The sequence below is a fragment of the Chiloscyllium plagiosum genome, chromosome 26, assembly GCF_004010195.1.
Source record: "Chiloscyllium plagiosum isolate BGI_BamShark_2017 chromosome 26, ASM401019v2, whole genome shotgun sequence".
Classification (NCBI taxonomy): domain Eukaryota; kingdom Metazoa; phylum Chordata; class Chondrichthyes; order Orectolobiformes; family Hemiscylliidae; genus Chiloscyllium; species Chiloscyllium plagiosum.
In genome coordinates, this window is record NC_057735.1 from 30,206,425 (window position 1) to 30,232,868 (window position 26,444).

General features: G+C 39.9%; 1 protein-coding gene across 7 annotated transcripts in view; it reads left to right on the forward strand.

Moving 5' to 3' along the window:
- The window catches only part of LOC122563223 (metabotropic glutamate receptor 4-like), a 1,211,357-nt gene that overhangs the window by 1,126,401 nt on the left and 58,512 nt on the right, over positions 1 to 26,444 (forward strand). For 6 of the 7 annotated variants that reach the window (XR_006315533.1, XM_043716802.1, XM_043716806.1 and 3 more), the window contains exon 10: positions 23,917 to 24,163. The exons of the other annotated variant lie outside the window; for it this stretch is intronic. Coding sequence is in view for 5 of the 6 variants with exons in the window: in XM_043716802.1 (XP_043572737.1) it covers positions 23,917 to 24,163 (247 nt within the window). In the remaining variant the exon portion in view is untranslated. The remainder of the gene's footprint in view (positions 1 to 23,916; positions 24,164 to 26,444) is intronic. 7 annotated transcript variants of the gene reach the window in all.

Sequence of the window (26,444 nt, forward strand, 5' to 3'; positions counted from 1 at the left end):
ATAACTCTTCATACTCACAGACAAAATACGCTATCTTTTAAACTCACAAACACATTCTACAAATATTCACACACAAAGTATTTGTAATTTAGAAGCATCCACCTCTGTTTGAAAAAAGTTTAAAGTATAGATATTGCTAATCATTTAGCTGTGTCTGGTCATAAAGTAGGTTTATAGCACACCATTGCAGATAGTTTATGTTCTCTGAAAATGTTAATAAAGGGGCTGATGTATTCGGCAAGCCCTTTAGCCACTTCTAATCAACCCATTCAGAGATGTTACTATACCCACCTCTAGTGCAGGTGGGACATGAACCTGGTATTCCTGGATCAGAAGTAGGGACACTACCACTGAAGTCCAGAAGTCCCCAGCTTGTTCCTGAAAGGACACCTAAAAAAATGTTGGCAACTTTGAATTTCGGTATGAATCTGCCACAAAAGGTGATGAAGCCTCCTGCTGGCTGGGTATTGTCAGCAGTGTTTAAATATATGAAGGCTGAACACAATGCTAGAACAAATTATTAGCATCTTTGCTAGTCCCTTCTTTCATCTGGTGTCAGATCTGTGAGATTTAACATTATCATCTCATAACTCAGGCTCTCACACATGCTCATGGGCAGTTGTCAGAACATCGGTAGACTCCTACAGTGATTGCACCAGGCAGACAGCACTGAATCCTTAATCCACTGTGTCCCCATCATATGCTATGGGCTCCCCACATCTCTTAACACCTCAAAACAAAAGATATTAAGTGAAAATAGGCCTGACATCAACTCAAACTAACTACCTTGTAAAATTAACAGAAGGAATTAAAATGATTCAACAGATGGAGGTGTTCGCATTTACAGCAATGATTTATGATGGCTATATTTGTCTGTATAACAGGCACAAGACTTGGTGGCCTCTTCCATGAATAATAGCATTTCTGAGAGAATTTGCTTTCTGTATTAGACCAATTGCATTCACTGTATCTGAACTGTGACTGCCCAGCGAACCCCAGATCGTGGTGGACTGCTACCACTAATTAAATGTAAATTCACAATTATTATCAATTAATTTCTATGTGTTTGAAATATTGCAGCTGTCAAATGTCTTATTCCCATCTGTTGTTGAAATTGTGTTACAAGTAAAATCATGATAAGTCAAATTGCAAGGATCCCACCCAAAAATCATATTAGGTATAACTTTGAATTAGCTGAGGAAACCCTTTTCTAACCCAATTTGCTTACACGTTATAGCAAAAGAAAAACAAATAAAAACTGTGACACAACACAGCACATATGTGCACAATGTCTTTATTTTTGCAATTGTTCTCCCCTCATAATGGCCTGACCTTATGCAGTTAAAAAAAAGAAAAATTATTGAGAGAGTTAGCTCTGAAAATAAAAAAACCACTAAACTTTATCTACTACGTGATCTGTTCTTGGGAGGGTGCAATGCAGTCTATGCAGTCCATCATGTTCCGTTATTTTGTGAAATCCCAGAGTATCTCTAGAGGAATTTGTGTCTTCAGCTAAGGCAGGAGAGGGACAAGGCACCCATTGGGCTTTTCAGATGGGGCTCTTCACTTGAGGAACATACATCAATGCCTCATCTGTCAATTCATTGTTAGTTACTTTTTAGGTTATTAATCACTCCTTGATCCATTGACTGGAGCTTGGGAAACAAGAATATCAGTTTGAGGCTCTTGAGACAGGCAATGTCAGGGTGCACAGAGAAGCTGTCCTTCCTGCTAGAGAAAATACCTGCTTGTCAAACTATTCCAAGATGTTCACCTAGCACTTCAACATGGTTGGCAAATTTATTGGTGCCATTCTCATTCCTTAGCCTATCTGCTTTTCATTCAGGACCAAAGTTTTCCACTAACCACATCAGTTTCACCTTATGTCCAATTGATAGCATGTTTAAATTTCTCACAGATTTAGCCATTCTTACAGAATTTGAGTTATCTCTTATCGCACCAATATCTTGTTATTAAATGATACCTTGCCCATGATTTTCTACTCTAATATGTCCTAACTCCACTGCACTTATTGGCAAGCTGGTGCATGACATTTCATTTCCCCGCCTCATTCTGTGTCTCTCATATTCTCCATGTTAACCTCTCCCTCCACCGAGACTCCTTTCCACAATGCCAACCATCAACTGATTTATTGGTATCCACCATGGGCAGATCTCAGTACTCATGCTGAGATGCAAGAAAACAACGTTTAAACTGTTGATTGATAAATGCACTATTAAAATAAAATCACTTGCATTGATTAAAAAGCCAATCATTACATTTAACTGCCTTCAACTATTTGATCCCTCATAAAAAAAACCAAGCAATTACATTCATAGGCCCTCTTAAAAAGTTTCATAAGCAATTGATGCTGTCAGTTAAGCTATGAACAGACAGACACTCCGATGTGTTAATGAACGTTTGTGAAAAGAGTCACAAGACAGAAAATGTGTGGTGAAAGTCGTAAGGCCTCTGCCAATAGTTAAAGCAAGATAGAAAACACTGATTTATTTTCTACACTACAGACAAATATTTTCAAAACGTTTAAGGCCAGAATACAGTCAGTTCTGCTATAATGCGATAGTTCCATTCTCGTGCAATCCCCAGTTATAAGAAAATCACGTAATAGCAGCACAATTTAAACTAATGGGACTGGAATCACGTTATAACCAAAACACACTTTAAAATATTGCATTTTCGAAACAGTGTCTCAACTCATCAATTGTGTTATAGCGAATTCACATTAACGAAACACGTGTAATAACAGAATGACCTGTATTTAAATTTCTTGACAGTTTCAATGATCTTCACATTTCCAATGAACTTATTCATTTTCATACAATTTTACTTTTATTTTTAACAATCCCAAAGGGTATTTGACTTCTCCCAAGAGTATCACAAGACATATCAAAAGGCTACTCTGTCTCTCCAAATCCCTCTGCCATCCTCACATCTTCACCTGAAAAGTATGAAGGCCACGAGTCATCATCTAGACATCAGACTTATGGAAGTTGAGTCTGTCCGAAGGCTACTACTTGAGCCTTTAGAATTGTTCCACTGTCAACATTTAGGCTAAGGTGGAGGCACTTTCCATGATCACAAAAATCCCTTTGTAACTGCACTTAAATTTTCACATAAAATTTAAATTGGGTGGCATGGTTGCCCAGTGGTTAGCACTGCTGCCTCACAGTGCCAGGGGCCTCGGGCGACTGTCTGTGTGGAATTTGCACATTTGCTCTCCGTGTCTGCATGGATTTCCTCCAGGTGCTCCAGTTTCCTCCAGTCCAAAGATGTGCTGGTTAGGTGAACTGATCATGCTAAATTACCCAGGGTGTAGGTTATTAGTCAGGGGTAAATGTAGGGGAATGGGTCTGGGTGGGTTACTCTTCGGAGGGTTGGTGTGGACTTGTTGGGCTGAAGGGACTGTTTCCACACTGTAGGAATCTATTTCTAATACTTGCGAACCTTCTTCCATTTCTTACCACTTCAAAGACACCTTAAAAATGTGATGAAAGCTTCTTCAAATTTATTCCTTTATTCTTCAAATAACAAAACAAAAATCTGTCTCCTTGTCTATTGGGACTTGTCAGGTGACAAAGATGCTTATAAAAATTCTCTGTAATAACTAATCCTCTGTGTAAATGTTAGAAACCTGAGAAATCTTTTTTTTTCAATTAAGTTAGTAAAAAGCTGCATTTGCAAGTAAGTCACACCAGACTTTTTCCGATCCTTCACCAGCACAAAGAGAACAAAGAACAAAGAGCAATTCTGCACAGGAACAGGATCTTTGGCCCTCCAAACCTGCACTAACTTACTTTACTCTTCCAAATAAAACTGTCTTCACTTACAGGGTCATATCCTTCTATTCCCTTCCTATTCATATATTCATCCAAGTGCTGCTAATGTGCCTGCTTCCACCACCTCCTTCGGCAGCACATTCCAAGCACTCACCACCCTATGTGTGAAAAACATGCCTCGTACATCTCTTTTAAACCACTCCCCACATGCTTTGAACCTATCTCCTGCATTCCACTATCTCCACATTCCCTCAACTCCAACAATCTTAGTATTGTCTGCAAACTTACTAATTTGATCAGCCATGTTTTCCTCCAAATCATTTATATTGACCACGAACAGCAGAGGAACCACCACTGATCCCTATGGAACACCACTAGTCACAACCTTCCATTTCAAAAAGCATCCTCCCCCCACTACCCTCCATCTCCTAGGAGTAAGTCAGTTCTGTATCCATCTTCTGTATCCAACTCATTTCTGATACCATTTTGTACCAGTCTACCATGAGGGATCTTGTCAATGGCTTTACTGAAGTCCTTCTAGACAATGTTAAAAATCATGCAACATTTTTATTTAGCCCACCCCAGTCCAGCACTAGCACCTCCACATCATGTAGACACCATCAAACACTTTTTCCTCATCAATCACCTTCATCACCTCCTCAAAAAACGCAATCAAGTTAGTGAGGTACGACTTCCCCTGCACAAAACCATGGTATCTACTGCTAATAAGTCATTTGCTTCTAAATGCATATAGAAGTTTGGATAATAAGTCAATCTCAAAGCCTACATTTCAGTTTCTGCCAGTGTCAATTTGTTTCAATGTTGTTAAGAAGCAAAGAGTGAGCCAGCCATTCAGCCCCTGGCAATTGTGTCCTTTTCAGTAAGATCATTGGAGTTCTGCTTCTGTTCATATCCTTTTATGTGGTTATCCAGCAAAAAAAACTATTACTCTCAGATATAAAAAGACAAACTCATCCAGTCTGCACTGTTTTTTTGTTGAAGAGAATGCTGATGTTCCACTTTTCTTTGAATGTAAAAGTGTTTCCTAACTTTCCTAACTCAGTTCTGAAGAAGGGTCACTACACCTGAAACATTAACTCTTGCTTTGTCTCCACAGAGACTGCCAGACCTGCTAAGTTTCTCCAGCAATTTCTGTTTTTTTTGTTTATGATTTCCAGCATCCGCAGTTTCTTTGTTTTCTTTCCTAACTTTTATCCTAATAGCATGGCTCTGATCTTAAGGCTTCATTTCCTTCCCTTGCACTGGCCCATCAGTTTCTGTCAGTCTACTCTACTAATTCCTGAAAACCACAAGCAAAATCAACATCTTAACCACAGTTCCAGAGAACACAAGACTGATTTAAGTAATCTGGCTGCATAACGTAACCCTGGTAACTTGGAAGCATTCTGCTGGATTAATAGTGTGGATGTTGAAAATCTAAAATAAAAACAACAAGCGCTGAAGAAACTCAGCAAGTCTGGTAGCATCTCTATGACACAAGAGTCATACTGGAGGGAGTTCTGTTTCTCCCTCCACAGATGTTGCCAGACCCACTGAGCTTTGTTTATTTTTAATTTCAGCATTCTGGGTCAGTGCTAACATGTTTTTATATCATTTCTACGTAGTGGTGCTAAGAATTGTACATTATCATCCAGATGTGGCCGAAACCAGAGAGCTGTCGCAAAACATTTTCCCATTTATTTTCTAATCCTCCAGTTATAAAGGCTCATTCCATTTGCTTTTTTGATCTCTACTGTAGGTATCTATTAATTATGCAAATCAGATTCAGAAAAATCGCATATGAGTCCAAAAGAGATGTCCATGCACTTAACTATCTGACAGAATTTTCTTAATCTACCATTATCTCTTTGTGTTTTTACGTGCCTGTCTAGCTTAGTTGACCAAACCACTAATCTTCATGTCATCAGCAAACGTGGATGTAAGTTTCTCCATTGTGTTACCTAGGTCAATAATAAATACAGCGAATAGCTGATGAGCGAGCAAAAATCCTTGTGGGACCCTATGAGTCAATTCCAACCAATTCAGTTAATTATCCCTACTTTGTCTTCTACTAATCAACTACTCTCCTCATCTGCTCTAACTTGTCTTTCAGTTCCATGAATTTTAGTTAGCAACGTGTGTGATATATTGTTAGATGTTTGGACCATGTAAAAACCATTTGTCAGCATTCCTCAGTTTGTGGTCTTAGTAGTCCTTAAAAAAAATGAATCAGATTTGTTAGACATGACCTACTCTTTCACAAAGAGCACAGTACACATAGTATGCATTATTTTGCTATAATAAAAGCTGAAACAAAATACAGAGAAACCTCAATTATCCGAATATCAATTATCCAAATTTCGGATAACCCAAAGAAGATCTGAAGATCCCAATATAAACATTACATTCAAGATCGTGTCTTTTGTTTACAATGATTAAAAATGATCTCCACTTACTGAAATGCTGCCGAGAACAGTCCTGGATATCGTTGGGAGCCCAGGCACCATCCAAATGACTTACCACCTGCCTTCTCTCCCTCTCTGTATCCTAAACCCCCCTTCCCCAGATAATGTCACCAACATTGTCCTGTACAGGTCAAAGGTGAAACTTGTCAAAACATTGTAGTAAAAAGTTGTGTGTGTATGCGCACATGTGCGCGCTGTTTTGAGACTCAACCCCAAAGGCAGCAGCAGTCTTGCTGCTGGTGTCCGGTCCAGCTCCCTGGAGGACGTGGGGTATGGCGGGGTCGGACGGGGAGGGGGGGGGCAGACGGGGAAGGGTTGGATGTGGTAGAGGGTGGGGCTGGGGCAGATGGGAGGGCCGTGTTGGGGCAGACGGATGGAGTTGGGAGGGCGGACAGGGATCAGACGGGGAAGCAGGGGCTTACGCGCAGTGTGCTGCTGCCTAGTCTCCTGAGCAGGGAGTGGACTTAGCAAGTGCTTGCAGTGTCAATCCCATTGATCTGATGGGGCTGTGGAGAGGCACGCAGGAGGCTTTAGCAATGCTGCAGGTTCTTTAAACACAAGTGTGTGTCTGCTGAGAAACAAACCTTGAGACAGAGAGAGGAAGCAAGGCAGGCAGAGCGAGGTAAAAAGAAACTTCAGAAAACTCTGAGGCCCAGAGGAGAGGCATTGAATCAATTATCCGAACGAAATACTGCCCGCCCATCTCATTTGAATAATTGAGATTCCTCTGTACTGTTCGTTTTCAGTTGTGGAGTACTTTTAAAAGTAAAAAAATCTATCTTTACTTTTATAGAGACAAGCACACTAAGGCACAAGAAAGTGAATGGCTTTGGTCTTTCACTTTCTTGTGCCTCAGTGAGCTTGTCTCTATCAAAGTGAGGATTGTACAATTGAATGCAAGTCAAAGAGATAAGCTCAAACATGATGAGTTATGAAAGGAAATAAGCTAGCTTCAAGCATTTTTTTGAGAATGCCTTATATTTATTATGTGAAGGAAAGCTGAAATAGAAGCACAATTTTAGTGTTTCCACTCTGCTGATCATTGTTGCAAAAGGACACTGAAGCAAAGCTAATGTTACTTAATCCTTTTTTAGCTATGTGTGCTGAGATCTATGGTCAGATCCCTGGGTTTCATTTAAAAATGAATGCGCTGACCCTCTAAGCCATTCATTTCTTATATAAAAAGAGGATCAAGCTATGTGTTTGCAAATGAATATTAATAAGGTGGATTACTTACCTCCATCTTCACAAACAAGAAAAGTTCGTGCTTCTGTATTACTTGGGGATTTTTCATCATATTCAATATTTGCAGAAACATACGAGAAAGAACTGGTTCTGTTGACCGATGCCCCTGCACGCATGTATGTTGACAAACTTGGGACAAACTTTATTCCATTATATTTCAGTCTAAAAATGCATTCACGTACCTATTCCTCAACTTCTCTAATATTTGAAGGCTTTTGTTGAAAATGTGATGTTGCCAATTGTTGTGTTTGATTTACATGTATTTGTGTGCATTTGGGCTTATCAAGTGCAAGAGTGACAGTCAGAAAATGAAATTACTTCAAGTAGGCACCTTGTATCAGCATCAAGTGCTTTTAAGTCTGATACCCATATAATACTTTAACAGTGTACTCCTTCTGTTTCCTTTCAGATACCTGCATTGCATTGCAAAATGCATCAATTAGTGTCAGATACTGGTCCAGGGTTATGCAGAGAATTTAATTGGTATGAACTAGAACTAGAATTGAGATTGTGCTTTTGCATAGATAAAATATCATAGCTCTTATCTGGATAATATTTCAAAGAGTGAAATGAAAGGATTAAAAAAGTATGGTAAACATTACTTCCACTCATCAAAGGGAACATATTATCAGTGCAAAGGCCAAAACTTTACTCTCAGTTTTTTGTTCTCAGACAATTCTAGGTGAGCTACATAATTATGCAAATGCAGCATATGCCTCTTTATGTCATCTCACAATTATGTACCTTATTATCTTAAGGGAGGGGAACATCCTTTACAGCATGAAAATCACTGTTTCAAGTCCATTCAGTGATCCAAATTTATGTTGTCTTAGAGACAGTATTGTGCTATGAATATATGCCCTTTAGGAACTGTGGTTATCATATACAACTTACAGAATCATAGAATCCTACAGTGTTGAAATAAGCCTTTTGGTCCATTGAGTTTGCACCAATCCTCCAAAGAGCACCCACTGAGCAGACCCACCGTCTTACCCTTTCCCTGTAACCCTGCATTTCCCATGGCTAATGCACCTATCCTACACATTCCTGGACACTATGGGCAATTTAGCATTGCCAATCTACCAACCTTCAGATTGTGGGAGGAAACTGGAGCAGCCAGAGAAAACCCATGCAGGCCCAGGGAGAATGTGTAAACTCCACACAGGCAGTCACCCAAGACTGGTGTTGTGAGGCAGCATTGTTAACTACTGAGCCACCGTACCTCCCACTTATCTTGCTTAATATACTAACGGGAGACAGAATGTTACAAGAATATTAATTTGGATTTCAACTTAATAGCTAATTGTGAACAGATTGCACACTAGGTCAAAGTTCCTTCTCAAATTAAGGATCCATTAAAGCAGATGATAATATGGTCATAAATCATCTCCTATTGTGTTAAAGTTTTACTTTTCCTGACATTCATCTCTAACCAAGCTTCAATTAATTAGGAAAGGAACTAAATGGACTGTTGGAGATCCAACTGTGGATCAATGGCTATGGTTTTACACCACATTCATTGAAATGGAGAAAACTAAATCAACAAAACACTCTGCACCTCAACAGAATTGAAAGATTAAATGTTACTGTCACAACAGCAGTTACTGGAAGAATATGAAACAACTGTGCTAAGGGTCATATTGTCAATGTAAAATGTAGGCAAAATTCAGCAGGAACACTTTATTTTTTTCATCTTTGAATTGCTACAACTGATTTTTAAAAACATGCTATTTAGTCAATTAGATGCAGAGCTGTGAGTTGGAAAAAATTCAAATGCACATAGATCAGGTTTGACTATCACTATTTATATATAAATATTGAAGAAGGTTGCTGGGTTCCACAAATTTATATCATGGCTTTGGGTGCAATTTTTTAAATCAAACAGATTCTTGGTCTTTTCATGGGAAAGAATAAGGCTGAGTAATTGAGCAAACAGCAATCTCAGGTGTCATAAAATGTGCTCATCTTACGCATCAAATGAGCAGAGTCCCAAATGTTATCCGTGAGACTCTTAACCTTTTCCCTTGTGAATTATAGATGATGTACAGAGATCAAATAACATTTGGGGTGGCACGGTGGCTCAGTGGTTAGAACTGCTGCCTCACAGGGCCAAGGACCCAGGTTCGATTCCAGCCTTGGGCAACTGTCTCTGTGGAACTTGCACATTCTCCTTATGTCTGTGTGGGTTTCCTCTGGGTTTTCTCCCATATTTTAAAGATATGCAGTTTAGGTGGATTGCCCAAAGTGACCAGGGATGTGCAGGCTAGGTGGATTAGCCATGGGCAATACATGGTTACAAGGATAGGGATATGGATGGGTCTGGGTAGGATGCTCTTTGGAGGATCTATGTGGACTTGATGGGCCAAATGGCCTGCTTTCACATGATTCTATGATTTCATGGTAAAAGTGAATGGTAGTCACCAATGAAGTGGAAAGTTAGTGGAGATGAATTTGGAGGACAGATGAGAAGATAAGTAAATGGAGAGAGAAAAAAATGTGTGCCCTCAGATCTTTGAACATATAAGGCAGAATCTCTCCCTCCTTCCTGTGATGTGATTAATGGTGAGAAAGGTGTGAAAATAGAATGAAAATTGAAAGATCTGATTTTCAGCATCAAGAATATTTTCCTGATTTTACTACTTCAGGCTTAAATAGTGACTTCAGAATCTCACCATTGAACGGTGATGACCTAATTTCCATGCCTTTGCATCTCACTAAAATTCACCATATTTCTGGGCAATTTCCAATTTCCAGAGAAACTGGGCAGTTCAAATTTCCAATATGCAAGTTACTGCAACACTTAGAGATTGCAGCTCACCAAATTCCAATCCCATCCCTTCATGCTCGATGCCCACTGTTAACCATCCCTTTTGTCAATGTAGACCAGCGGCCTTATCACAGCTTCATGCCCGCACTTCCACTCTCAAAACTTTACTGTGCAGCTCAGGGACACCTATGACTTGTATGCTTTTGCCAGGTCATGTTATGCAAGGGAACAGACACCCTCATTTTGTGCATCTGCACAGGATGCACTTCTGGCTGTTGACATGCTTTCTTAGTGCTCACTTGCTTTACTACCTATTTGGAAGCTGCCCATTTCAATGTACTGTACAGCTTTTCCTTAGCTCACAGGGCCTTTCAAGCTCAATTACAAGCTGCCAGCCTCTGTGACATGCGTTACTTTGTAGCACAGAGTCAGAGAGAGAGAGATAGGTGCAGGCAGCTTGTGATTGTGAGGAGCTTTGAACCATCAAACTTAGAATGGGATGAACATGTCACTAAGCAGTGCCATGAGTTACCTGCAACATCTGGAAGTAGTCTATGCAGCAAACAGAATGCATATGCTCAGAGCAGTGGTGATATTTGAAAGTCCATAGGAGTGGAACTTAATGTGCAGAAAGGGGACTACAGTCAGTTGTTGGGTCAATTAGTCAATAGGCTCAATTCAAGGAGGTTGACCACAGTCAATCAGGGATCTGTATTCTTGCAGTCCAGATATTGAGCCATGGTTAATCCTGCTGGTCAAATGCCAGCAGTCCATGGATTAAAGTTGGTCAGTTGAGGTACTATTGTGGCATCAGTTCTGGATTTAGACCAGTTTTCATGCACTAGGACAAAGGGAAGGATGAAGTGAGATGGAAATGTGATGCAGGAGCAGGAGAAGTGGAGATGTATCACCACTATGTGAGTAGGATGTGCAGAGGTAAAGAAGGATTCGTAGTTTGAGAGGATAAATGGGTGAGAGTCTTTGAGTAGATATGATGTCTGCTATTGTGAAAGTTGCAGTCATGATTGATGAATGGTGATGTCAGGAGTGCGAAGTAGTCGAGACACACAAACAGAATATCACTTATCTTCTTCCTGCACTTCTATGGTATCTTGGTTCATTCAGGACACAGCACTGAACTGGTTGCAGTTGTGAAGAGGCTGGCTGGGTCTGTTGGTATGCTATGCAGTAGTCAGTTTGTGAAAGGGCTGCCTTCTTCTCTACCACCCCATCCACCAACACCTCCAGGTCTTTATCCCATGAAGCATGCAGTCAGCTTTCCTCTCTCCTGGGCTATGCATTTAATGTTGAGGGATATGCACCACAGTGTGGGACATCCCCTGGGTTGCAGTCCTTGAAATAATGTGGACCTGAGCATTTAATATAGTGCCAAAGCTGTGAAAGTCGAAATGACTTGACATTGGTAAGAATTTCTGCCTCTCTGGCTGCACCATTCTCTAAGAGAGGTATTCCCTGTCCCAGTTCCCTGAGGTGAAAAGCAGATAAGTTAATTTGTGAGAGCTGACAGGCACCATGAATCTCACTCAAAAAAGCACTATAACTTACCGACGTGAAAGAGTGAGAATTAATCTATCTTTGTCTTTGTTGAAAAACATAAATTTAAATCAAATATGCAATTATCATTTCTTAATAATATTTAAATCCATTTACTCACCTAAAATTGTTGATAAAAGACAGGCATCATCTGCTACATTTAAAATGAAAGAACAACATGATGGATGTTATCAGGAATTTTTTTTGTTGTTGAAAATAGTTCACAAGTTAATAAAAGAAAACTCAATTCAGTGATTAAAAACTAACCCTTGGAGTTCTGGTGCCAGTGATCATTGCCTGCATTCCTTCCAAGGTCAATGTATCCTGTCTGCAGGCTCTTCCCAATCTCTGCAAAATATGCCAGATGTGGCCTAGCCGGGAGTTTATTTTACTTCCACTCCTTAACATGCCAACCCTCAATGAGAAAAGCTAGCATTCCATTCATTCTTGTTTGAATTTCACTGAAGTCAACTTTTTACCATTTATTAATTCTTAATTCAATGTTCTTTTTTGGCCCAGAACAGATGACTTCTTACTTAGTTATTGACATCTATCTGCTACACATTCACCCACTCACTTAGTCCATTGATGACGTTATCTATTAATGGATCTTTGCAATGTTCAACTCTGGATTGTGTTATTAAAATATTTAATGCAATGAGTGAATTGGTATATTTGATTTGTCTTTTTGAAGAATATAAATTCAAATATAGATTCAATCTCACTCTTTCATAGCAATAAGCATTGAATTTTCCCATTTTGATTTAGTGTTCTGTCGAGTGAGCTTCATGATACCCAGGGTGCCATTACTCAAAATGGTTTCTCTCACACAGTGAGTCTGACTCCATACGGGTCTTAGTGGGACACACTAGTCACCTACTTCCAATTTGAGTACAATCCCATTGTCTCAAACAAAAACATAAATTGTTGGAAGAACTCAGCAGGTCTAGCAGCATCTGGAGAGAGAACCCTTCAGATCCTTCACTGGATTTGAAATGTTAACTCTGCTGTCTCTTCACAGATGCTGACAAACCTGCTGAGTTCTTTCAACAATTTTAGTTTTGTTTGTGCTTTTCAGCATCTTCAGTTATTTGGGGGGTTTTTTGTCCATAATTTCTACTATCTAACTGATCCTAAATAGATCTATAACTTTCATTGCATTACATGAATCCCAAATTTAGCTAACAAACACTTTGGTGGAATTCTGTTCAATATCTGCTGGAAGTCTATAAGTTATATTCATGGATATTCTCATATCTGTTATTTGAGTTATTTTCTCAAAACCTTCAATTAGATTTGTTCCATATGACCTGCTTTTACAAATTTATGTTGTCTTTTTCTAATTGCTCAAATTGCTGTAAGATTTTTTTGCTGTGGAAAAAGAAACTGGAACAACATATTGTTCACTTCGTCATAAAGAGGCTACTCCTCATGCGACATTATGCTTATCTGTACAAAAGTAAGAATTACACAGTTGAATGCAAGTCATACAAATGACTTCAAATACAATGGTACAAGAAAGGAAATAAGCTGGTTCAAACCATTTTTTAAGAATGTCTAATATTTCTGATATAGTGCATTTGTGAAATACATGCTCAATTTTGGGGTTTCCACTCTGCTGATCACAGCTGCAAATATCATTGAAGCAAAGCTGATGTTATTTAATTTTTTTTCAGTGATCTATGTGTCCTTTGATCAGACCCATGAATTTCATTTAGAAATGAATGCAATGACACTCTAAGCCTTTCATTTCTTAAATAGAAAAGGATCACTATATTTGCAGAAAAAATGTCACTATTAATGTACTTCATGCAAAGATAAACAACAACCATGAAAATATCAACTATGATATTATCCATTCCGTCAGGGAAAATATGGAAAGCAGGCAATTATGGTAACAATAAATTCCTCATGAGAATTATACCATTATAATTAATTGTTCTTATGTGTAATTATGCAGTTACACTAACCTTGTCAGTGACCCCGAAAGGTATGTAATTATATGAAGTTTTTATTAAAGTTCACTGAAACTGTTTTTCTTCCTATTAAAGTGGAGATTCAAATCCAAAATGGTTATCTTCAAAGCATATATTATTTGCTTAAATCGAAGTGTTTATTGATTTGATTCAGTCGAGTGGTGTGTAGTTGTTACATGGAACATGAGTTGGTTGTACAGCAGTAAAATATAGCACCTGGAGATTCACATAACAATTAGCTCTTTTTGAATAACGTAATAATCTAACAAAGAGAATAGCAGATTTTAGCCCATCTTCTGCTTCTGCGGCTTTGGTTCAGTTTTCCTGTCTCAAGTCCTTAACCCTTTTTTGCAAATCCTGCATTATTTTATAACTAGGAAAAGGATTGCAGAAACTCCAGTTGTGCTGTTATTATTTGCACTTAAAGTTTCTCGAGTGTGCTTGTTTCCGGGCAAATTATGCTGAGAAACTCCATATAGGCATGTGAAATGTCAAACTTCTTTGTGCATACTCAAACTAATCAGTTCATGAACTAGGAGCATTGAGGCATGTTGAATCAAATAAGTGCACAGAAGTGTCTTAAAGAGACCCAAGGAGAGTCAAAAAGAACTAGGAAAAGCAACCAAGATCCTATAAAGTGGAACAAAGAACTATGGATGCTGGAAACTTGAAATAAAAGCAGAAATTGCTACAGAAACTCAGCAGGTCTCGCGGTATCTGTGGAGAGAAAGCAGAGTTGACATTCTGAAGAAGGGTCAGTGGACCCAAACATTAACTCTGCTTTCTCTCCACAGCTGCTGCCAGACCTCCTGAGTTTCTCCAGCAATTTCTGTATACCATGTAATAGGTTGGATAGAATTTCAAAGTGGAAAAAAAATTGACAGGTGAACTTTAGTGCAGCAAGCTTAAAATATTGTTTGTCAGAGGGAAAATGGACAATGTAGGACAGAGTTAAAACTGGGGGAGACCCAGATGCAGAAAGCCTGCCATCATTCCTGACAATTTCAATTTTTGAGACAAGTTTTGAATCTCACAGGTGGGAAATCTGACCTTACCAGATCAACTTGAAATTAGTCCTGAGTTTTGGATTAGATTGCTTACAGTGTGAAAACAGGCCCTTCGGCCCAACAAGTTCACACCGACTCTCCGAACAGCAACCCACCCAGACCCATTCCCCTACATTTAACCCTTCACCTAACACTACGAGCAATTTAGCATGGCCAATTCACCTAACCTGCACATTTTTGGACTGTGGGAGGAAACCGGAGCACCCAGAGGAAACACACGCAGACACAGGGAGAACGCGCAAACTCCACATAGACAGTTGCCTGAGGTGGGAATTGAGCCTGGGTCTCTGGCGCTGTGAGGCAGCAGTGCTAACTACTGTGCCACCGTGCCACCCACTTCAAATAGATCTCATTCTATCTTGTATAAGTACCACAACTTACAGTCAAGAGGTCCCAAATTGATGAATTAGATGTAAATGCACCAGAAGAATGGATAAGCTGTGCTTAAATCTCACAATTTAAAACTTTTTTTAACCATCTCCTGGTCTTTAAAGATAAAAAAGCAGGCTTAAACTGCAAAATTTCAAAACAAAACATTATTTGCTAGATTGTCTTGATTGGTTATTACTCTGCTGGGTCCCATAGATGAAGAGTTTCTCTATTCAATTGATGGAGCACTGCTGACAACCATGACATGATTCTTGGTTTTGTGTCTGTGTCAACAGCGCGGGAAGACAGTCACCGTAGTTGCTCTGGTGAGGTTAGCAAAGAACAACAAGACAAAACAAGGCAGCAATGCTGTCAGCATCCATGTTGGTATGAGATGAATGAGTGCGAAGGGAGCAAGTGAGTAGCCCTGAGACCCAGCCTGGTCCGATCCCCGGTCTGTGCCCTTGCAGCTGCACTACAATGAAAGTTGCTGCTGCACCCAAGGTGCAGAATGGCTGAAGTGGATCGGAAATGTGCCATTGTGATACGAAGAGACTGGTAAGTGACCACTCTCAAGGTCCATGCACTTTGTGTGAGTGCAGTCCCTGCCCTTGGAGCATGCGCCTGCGTGTCCATGATGGAGGTCTGGAAGCATGAAGTTGGGGTGACCAGCAACCCACTTGGACTTTCATGTCAAGAATTCTCAGTGTCTAGTTTCCTCATGGCAGCCGTTACAATAAGAGATTGCATGATAAAGCAATGATATTGAGAGTTGGTAAGGCTAACAATAAGAAATAATCCCTATTAATAGGCACCTCATCGCTAACGAAAATCTGTTCTCGATGACTGGAATTCTTTTGGAAAATGCAACTAGCTCCCCCTGGCATTCAGAAAGGCCCACTAGAATTTTCATGCAAATCTTGCTGATTTCTCATCATTGCCCATGCCATTCCACCCCATAATACTCCATCCCATGTTTTTATTTTATTAAGTTTGAATTATTTTCACCTCTTTGAAGTAAATTATCATTGACAGTAAGCATAATTTCACACACTTATAACTGCACAGTAACTTATTTCAATAAAGTTAATTACAGGCTTGGACGTGTATAAAACAAAGTATTTCACAATGTCATAATGATCTTTTGTTTCAAATTTAGGCACAACACTTTTTTCATATCTTGCATTGTTGGAGAGGAAAATAGTTCTTTAATCTCTGCAAACATCTTGTTTAAATCTCAAACTACTGCACAAGGAACATCCCATTATGCCTAGGATTTAGTTTTTTGAATTCCTAAATCATTGTTATGATTAATGCTCTGTTTTGAAGAGCAAGAACGAATGAGCATTACCATTGTTGTGTTCCAACTGTAGTTATTTCAATGATGTATTTCATAGAGTCTGTCTTGAACAATGTGTACAATGACAAGTCAATTGGTAAAATGTGGTGAGATCTGAACAAGTAAATTCTTTGACATCAAGAATGAAAAGGGTCTGGTTTTTCACTCAAGATTTAAACAACACGATGACTTAGATTCATTAACATCTTATTGATATCTAATCTCGACTCATTTGAATGCAATTTCCCATTTTCCCAGGCAGTGGAAAAAAGTACTGAAAGCAACAAATGCTGGACATCATAGCAGGTCAGGCAGCATCCATGGACAGAGAGCAACCTAACATTATGAGTCCAGATGTCTCTTCATCAGAGTTGATGTGAAGTGTGGAGAAATGAGGGGCTGGGAGTGAAAGGATGTTTTTAGTGCAGATTAAAAGATTGGAATGTAAGAATGGCAGAACAATGTTGTGTCTGTCTACCAAATTGGACAGGACGGACATTCCCACTGGAGAGAGGAGAGGAGAGAGGAATGCAACAAACAAAGCTAAAAGAAAGGGAATTTGAAGGTGTTGAACTCACTATTAAGTCCAGAAGGTTGTAAAGTGCCTAGTCTGAAGATGAGATATCGTTCCTCTCCACGGATGCTGCCTGACCCACTGTGATTTCCAGTGTTTTTTTGGTTTTCAGTACAAATTGCAGTATCTGCAGTAATTTGCTCCTACAGTGGAGAAAACTGGATGGTGACAAGTCTCAAAAGCACAATTTGAGGGGGTATTTGGTGTGTTTAACTCACCAGCCTCTTCACAAGATATCCATCTTAGTTAGAATTCCCCAAGACCTCAGGGCATGCTTCATTACCAGGGACCACCAGCACCCTCAATCCCTGGAAGTTGGAATCAGCCATGCAACGGCCTTACCATATCATCAGGGCACATTTGGAATTCACTTTTAATACACTTCAGTTTGGAGCTCACCGACACCTCATTACGTTGCTGCTGCAGACAGAAACAGGCACTCACCTCCTGCAGTGGGATGAGTACATAGTGAGTGCATCTCAGGGCAGTTAACTTACCTTATTAGTGTCCGTTCATTTTGCACTTACCTGGATGTTCACAGTACCTCTGCCTTGCCTTTTGTCCAGGCAGACAACCAAGCGGTATATCCCGTTGCCAGAAATGACAGTCAGAGCGGGTCTTTTGTCAATGGTGAGGTACTTTGAGTGAATAAGCAGTAAGCAGAGAGGGCAGGAAGATTACCAGTTTATAGAGGTGAAGTGGGTAAGAGCCACTGTGGGAAGATGCTTTTTGCAATACTAAGATTGGTAGACCATAAGCTTCCATGGGAGATGGGTGCAATGGCACTGTTACAGTCAGAGTGAGGCACCAGAGGGAAGATGGTTGCATTTACCTTGGAAAGTGAAGAGGATCATTCACTTTATTGTGGCACTGCTACGTGTTCCTTCAGAGATTGGACACCCCACTGACCTGGATAGCTACTTCAGACGAGGCTGTCAGACTTGGTGAAGTGCAGAGCGGATGTTTAAATATAATGCCCATTTTGTGAATGCCACAAGTTTCAGCACTGGCAAGTACAAAATAGTTCCAGAGAGGCATCATGGAAGCACAGTGTAAACTTACTGAATGAGCAGCAGAGACCTATGTGAGAAATCTTGCTAGAATTCAGAGAGTGAGAGCCTCCATAAAACTGTCACTTCGGTGACTTTTGGTAAAATTTAGCCCATTGTTACAGTAAATAAGGTTTTGCTGAACACTTATTGCAGTATGCTCCAAACAGTTATGAAAAGAATCAGTTTTTAAAACTGTAACTGACAGTGTGTCTATTGGTGGTGAAGTGTTCATGACCTGTAAATAGATGATCACATTCTGTTGCAGCAAGTCAATTAGATATTCCATGCAAAATACTGCAGCTACATATTTTCTGTGTATCAAGCCAACAGAGTATTGTAAAAAATGTGACCAGCATAAATCACTGAGATGTGTATGTGTGAAATGAAGTCCTGTAGATATACCTTAGATCAATTCAGGTAAATCCAAATCTATCTTTAATGTTTACATCAAAAACATTGTATGTTGTCCAGGGACGGATAATTTCCACAAAAGCCTGATGGATGAATAAAATGCCAAATTTCGGTAAAGCACTGTATCAAAACTCAGTGGGAGGTATTCAGTAATAACTTTGAAAAGGGAATGGAAGAGAAAGTTGGGATCAAATGTAGGATTGTGACAAGAGAGTGGGATATGGATGGGATAGTTGCAGAGCGATGGGTAATTCCTTCTGTGTTTTATCGCACTATGGTATAAGTTTTGAACAGAAAAACATAGAGGCAATTTGTAATTTGCCTTCATTTTGTCATCAGGGTGAAATTGTTGCACAAGCCTTGGGGATACAGGATTAAATATTATCAGCTTAGTCTCTGGCACAGTGATGGAACCATTTTCAAATTTGGAATCTGTTTCCTGAATAACACAAACACCAATTGCTCTTTGCAAAAGCAAAAACATTATGTATCCCACCTCCAAGCAAATGGATAATTTTGGGACAGTGTGTGAGATACAGAAAAAATTCTGTCAAAGGTTGGATTTTAAAATAAATGACTAATCAACACTTGAATTTCTGTAGCAACTATTTGAATTGAGAGGGAATCTATAAACACTGATCTGCAGATCTCTTAGTCTTACCTGGAGTTCCTGCTATAAGTTCTGAGGGACTACAGTGAGGTAAACCTTCCCAAAGATAGGAGGAAAAACAAGGGAGAAGTGCTTTCCAACATGTTGCCAATCACTTGCCTCTCCCTGTAGCTCAAACTCTCCAATCCTGGCAACATCCTTACAAATCATTTCCAAGCTCTCTCTTAGAAATAGTGCTGTGTGAAATTGTTCAATGGTGTTATGACTTTTTAAAGAAAGTCACATGTTAAGTGGTTTGACCACACTAAATTACCCGTCGTGTCCAGGGACATGCAGGCTAGGTGAGTTTTCCATAGGAAACCTGGCATTACAGGGATAAGTTGAGGGGGTAGGTCTCAGTGGAGTGCTCTTCGGAAGGTTGGTGTGGACTTGATGGGCTGAATGGCCTGTTCCACACTGTAGGGATTCGAAAATCTATAAACTTCAATTATCATCATCTAATTTTTAGTATCTGTTAGCACAATGGCCACCTGAATAGGTTATGCCAGTTCTTAAAACCATTAATAAATAAGATTCAGTCTGCACTAAAATTACTGTCATCAAAATTACTGAAACATGTCACTGAGATCTGCATAATCTTTTTAATTTAAAACTTTCTGTAAATTTCCAAAAACCATGGTCTCAGGTTAAAAGCTAACACCTTAAGGGCTTGAAAGACAATAGACAATAGACAATAGGTGCAGGAGTAGGCCAAAATACGTTTCCTACTGCCAGAGTGTCCAATCCTTTCATAATCTTATACGTCTCAATCAGATCCCCTCTCAAGACATTTTAAACTGCTGATTCCTGAATGTATTTGATGCTCTCTCCTTCATAATCTTTACACCAGTATTTTCATGTGTGTTTGATATTATACTTTACTTTTTTTGTAAGTGTTAAGAAGTAAAAAAATGATCCTCTTTCAAGGAAACCTTGTATTTGGTCCTTGATTTTGACTAACATTATCCTTTTAAGTGTGAAAGAGCAGCAAGCTAAAAGAAGTTGCATCTACAAAGGTTAAAAACAGGGGAATTGACTCATCCCCCTTCACCAAAATTAGGACTTGGAGGTGGGGATAGATCCCTACAGGCAAACAGAAAAGTTAAAATGGAGGAAAATCTATTGTCGCTTTCGAAATTTGTTTAAAAACAAACAGAAACTGTTTGTGTTTGTAACATTTAAATGCTGCAATGCCGATCTTTGGTGTTAATTCATTGATAGAGCAGGATGAGACAATTTAGATAAAATTAAAGGCACTGCTATTGGAAGAATTAAACTGGGTGGCTAGACACTTGGGTGGGGAGTTTTACCCAAAAACCAGGGAAACAGAAATTGAAAATCTGCTGTAAAAATGTCATTAGGTGCAAATTAATTAAACTGGAGTTAAAGAAGTTAAAATTGAAACATAAAAAGTATAATTAAACTTCATAATATGATATTATTTGAGAGCTGGTGCTCCTGAGTGTTTTTCTCTCTCTTCCGTTTTCCTATTTCTCACTACTTCTGAGATGTAACTTTCATGCTCTATAGTAAAGACTGATGTAAAATAGCTGTGCAATTTACCTGTCCTATCATTATTTTGTTAATTCCGTAGATGCACTTCCTATGAGACCAATGCATGCTTAGAGGCAATGAGTTATAGAGATGTACAGCATGGAAACAGACCCTTCAGTTCACTTGTCCATGCCAACCAGATATCCTAAATAAATCTAGTCCCATTTGCCAGAACTTGGTACATATTCCTCCAAATCATTCCTATTCATATACCCATCTAGAAGATTTTAAATGTTGGAATTGTACCAGCCTCCACCACTTCCTCTGGCAGCTCCTTCCATACATGCACCATCCTCCATGTGAAAAAGTTGCCCCTTAGGTCCCTTTTAAATCTGTCCTCTCCCACCTTAAACCCACACACTCTAGTTTTGGACTCCCCTACCCCAGGGAAAAGAACTTGTCTATTTACCCTTTCCATGCCTCTCATGATTTTATAAACCTCTATAAGGTCACCCCTCAGCCTGCAAAGCTCCAGGGAAAATGCCCCCAGCCTATTCTGCCTCTCCCTGTAACTCAAACTCTATAATCCTGGCAACATCCTTACAAATCATTTCCAAACCCTTTCAAGTTACACAACATTCTTCCTATAGCAGGGAGACCAGAATTGAATGAAGTATTCTAGAAGTAGAACATAGCTTCCCAACTCCTTTACTCAATGCTCTGACCAATGAAGGCAACCATACCAAATGTCTTCTTCACTATCTGATCTACCACTTTCAAGGAACAATAACCTGCAGCACCCCACTTCGGACCTTACTATTATAACTCCTGCCTTGATTTGCCTTTCCAAAATGCAGTATCTCACATTTATCTAAATTAATCTCCATCTACTACTCCTTGGCCCATTGGCCCATCAGGTCAAAGTCCCATTGTACTCTGAGATAACCTTCTTTGCTATCAGCTACACCTCAAATTTTGCTGTCACCTGTGAACTGACTAACTATAACTCCTATGTTTGCATCCAAATTATTTATATAAATGACGGAAACCAGTAAACCCACCACAGATCCTTGTGACATACTGCTGGTCATAGGCCTCCAGTCTGAAAAAAATCCAACCTCTGCCTTTCATCCTCAAGCCAGTTCTGTATCCAAATGGCTAGTTCTCCCTGTATTCCATGTAACCTAATCTTGCTAAGCAGTCTACCATGAGAAAACGTGTTGAATGCCTTACTGAAGTGTATATAGGTCACATCCACCACTCTGCCCTCATCAATCCTCTTTGTTTCTTCTTCAAAAATCTCAATCAAGTTAGTGAGACACATTTCCCATGAAAAAAAGCCACATTGACTACCCCTAATTAGTCCTTGCCTTCCCAAATACATGTAAATCCTATCGCTCAGGATTCGCTCCAACAACTTGCCCACCACCAATGTCAGGCTCACAGGTTTACAGTTCCCTGGCTTTTCCTTACCACCTTTCTTGTATAGTCAGACATCACATAACGCTAGGTTATAGCCCAACAGGTTTATTTGAAATCACAAGTTTTCACAGCATCTCCCCTTTGTCAAGTAAAATGACTTCCATCTCCCACATAGGTGGCCTTGCTGATCTTTAAGGGGCCCTATTTCTTCCTAGTTACCCTTTTATCTTAGTGTAATTGTAGAATCTGTTTGGATTTTCCATAACTCTGTTTAAATTTATAGAAAATCTAGCTAGCTTTCCCTAGTATTCTGAAAAAAAAACTGTTTCTCTTTAGTCATTTTTGATATTCTTTATTTGCTGAATAATCTTCTAACTGCCACATGTCTTTGCATTGTGGTATGATTTTTATTTAAGTTTGTTAATATCCTTAACCATTCTTGTTAACCATAGACTGTGGGTCCAACCCTTGGAATTTTGCTTTCTCATTGGAATGGATGTATGCCACATATTCCAAAATATCCCCTTACATATCTGACTGCATCTATATTGACACATCCCTTTAATGTAATGTGCCAATTCACTGTAACAATGCAATTAAAATGCCAGCTATTTGTTTCAATGAACAAAACAATTCAATGCTATCTTTCTCTTGGCTATGTTTTAGTGCAAACTGATCCAAGAGTAAATGAACTAAATAAGTGTAAGTCCCACCCGGTAGTCTGCTCCTAACGATGTGCTATTCACAAGCATGTGATCACAGATTCAGGTTCACAATTCCTGGTAGTTGAAACTGCCAGCCTTAATTGAGGTGGACTTTATAAATTCATAACAAATTTATTTTGTGAAGCATAATAAAATACTGAAATACCGTACAAGGTAAAACCACCCTGAATACTTTGTAGCACATTGATTGACATCATCAGAATTGGAATCCCTACTGTGGAGAAACAGCCCTTTGGCCCAACAAGTCCACACCGCCCCTCCAAACAGTATTCCACCCAAACCCATTCCCCTACATTTACCCCTGACTCATACATCTATCCCACACATCCCTGAATACTGTGTGCAATTTAGCATGGCCAATCCACTTGAGATGCACATCTTTGCATTGTGGGAAGAAACCAGAGCACCCAGAGGAAATCCCCACAGACACTGACACTGGGTGGATGTGCAAACTCCACACAATCTCCCAAGGCTGGAATCGAACCAGGGTCTCTGGTGCTGTGAGGCAGCAGTGCTAACCACTGAGCCACCGTGCCACTCACAAACATCATAGGGAGGGAAAAGGCTGGTTAGATTCACATGAGAATGGAGATTACCTGAGGCAATTATATTATAGAAAAGTGGGTAAAAACAAGGACTGCAGATGCTGGAAACCAGATTCTAGATTAGAGTGGTGCTGGAAAAGCACAGCAGTTCAGGCAGCATCCGAGGAGCAGTAAAATCAACATTTCGGGCAAAAAAGCCCTTCATCAGGAATACAGGCAGAGAGCCTGAAGGGTGGAGAGATAATGATTTCATAAAAGAATGGTTTGCATTCATATAGCACCTCACAGCATTAGGATGTGCAAAAGTGCTTTAGGGACAATTAAATATTTTTGAAATGTACAATATAGGGTTAGTTAAATATGCATGTATGGCCCAAACAGATCAAATACAAGGCAAAATATACATTTATACAATTGGAGAGTGTTTACTGAAAAATGTATATTTTTGTTCATTCTATTTTCCAGATGTATATTCAAACTACCACTCTGACAATTTCCATAAATCTGAGTGCTTCTGTGTCGCTTGGCATGCTGTATATGCCCAAGGTTTATGTCATCCTGTTCCACCCAGAACAGAATGTGCAGAGACGCAAGCGCAGCCTAAAAGCTGTAGTGACAGCGGCCGCAATGTCCAACAAGTTTACCCAGAAAGGAAATCTCCGACCCAATGGCGAAGCCAAAACTGAACTATGTGAAAGTCTTGAAACCCAAGGTAAAACCATTTTTTTTAACGGTTGAAGTGATATAGGCCTTAACATTTCTAATGTACAAATATTAGCTTGTGATTGTTTAATACATTCGTATGAAATCAGTCTATTTTAGTGGTGGGAATAACCTTTAATTGGCAGTCTCTCCACTGAAAGGCCTTGGAAACGTGAGTTATTTTCAAACGTTGAATGATTATAGCAATGTTTAACAAAAACAAACACTGAGACATAGGGCTGAAATTTGCCATGGAGTTGGAGGCAGAGGAGGAAGAGCCTGCTAAATGGTGGAGAAATGTCAGGATGAACCTGTGATGCACTCCTGTCTCTTGGGGATTTTCCTGGTAATGGACAATGAATCAAGTTGGCTTTCAACTTCATGGATGTGGGCAGCCAATTGGTCAAATAAATGCCCCACTGTAGTGGCTATTTTGCAACAGCTATAGCGACTAGAGTGCCCCTCTCATCCCCCAGTAATGACTTTGTGATAACGCAAGCCATCTAGATATTGAAACAGCAGATTCCATTCCCCAGGGGTTGTGGGGATGAAATACCACAATTATGCCCTGAAAGTTGACACCCAGGTTGATAGGATTGATAAGAAGGCATATGGTGTGTTGGTATTTATTGGTAGGAAGATTGCGTTTCGGAGCCAGGAGGTCATGCTTCAACTGTACAAGATACTGGTGCGGCCGCATTTGGAGTATTGTGTGCTGTTCTGATCACCGCATTATAGGAAGGATGTGGAAGCTTTGGAAAGGGTTCAAAGGAGACTTACTAGGATGTTGCCTGGTATGGAAGGAAGGTCTTATGAGTAAGGGATGAGGAAACTGACGCTGTTTTCGTTGGAGAGAAGAAGGTTGAGAGGTGACTTAATCGAGACATATAAGATAATCAGAGGATTGGATAGGGTGGACAGTGAGAGCCTTTTCCTCAGATGGTGAAGGTTAACACGGGGAGACATGGCTTTACATTGAGGAGAGATAGATTTAGGACAGATATTGGAGTAGATTCTTTAGTCAGGGGGCAGTAAGGGCATGGAATGGCCTGCCTGCAACTGTAGTAGACTCGCTGACTTTAAAGGCATTTAAATGGGCATTGGACATATTGGATAATATGGGATGATGTAGGTTCGATGGGCATCAGATTAATTTCGCAGGTCGGTGCAACGTCGAGGGCCGAAGGACCTGAACTGTGCTATAATGTTCCATGTTCTATGTACTCCAGCTAAAATTATTTCACAAGACATGTGGACATCGCCAGCATATATTGTCCTTTCCTAACTTCCTTGTGAAAATGGTGGTAAATTGCCTTGTTTAAACTGTGATGTAGGCACACCCACAATGCTCTTGGAAGAGAGGGTCCAGGATTTTGATCTCGAGTCGGTGAAGAAATGCTAATCCCTGATGATCCCACAAGCTGCAGGCCTCTTTATTTGCTTCTGTGAGGAACAGAGGCACTCTCATGATTGCCTGCCTGCCTCAGCTGTGCCCACGTCCTCCATCCTGATTGGATCTGGAGTATTCAAAAGCTTGTCCACCAGCGTTAAGAGGATGGCAAATTTTAAAGAGTTCCCCTTTGAATGCCAGGTCCTGGAGTTCCATGCCATTGTATATGATTCTGATGTAGGTGGGTTTGTGATTTGCATTTGTGCCTTGTGTAGGGGTCCTGACATCCATTGGAATATCGAGTGCAATAATTATTTACAACGTAATACGTCAGTTTGGAGAAAATTCTTGGGAATTTAGCTTCTGCCCAATCAGTGTGACTAGTGTGAAATCAGAATACCGATTAATTAATTTGTGTGCAGGGATAAGTAATTTTATCCAGCCTCTAGGTTCCCAGGCTGACCTGGGAGGATAGGTGTGTTGATGCAGCTGACCAAACCATGGAGGATCATAGTGAGAGCAGGGTTTTTTCTTTTATTTTTTTCATGAGATGTGGTGGGGGTGGGGAGTGTCACTGGCTGGGTAGGCATTTATTGTCCATCTTTTAATTGCTCTTAGCCTGGTGGAAATCTGCCTTCTTGAGCCATTTGTTTACTTGATGGAAGTACACCCATTGTCCTGTTGGAGTGGGAATTCCAGGATTTTACCTCAGGGACACAAAAAGAATGGCAATATAGTTCCAAAATGATGTGTGGTTTGGAACAAAGTTGTAGGTGGTGTGGTGTTTGCATGTATCAGCAGCCCTTGTCCTTCTCGGTTGCAGAGTTGATGAGTTTGAAATGTGCTACCTAAAGAACATTAGTAAGTTGTTGCTGAGCGGCTCCTTGATGCTGCTCCTGTG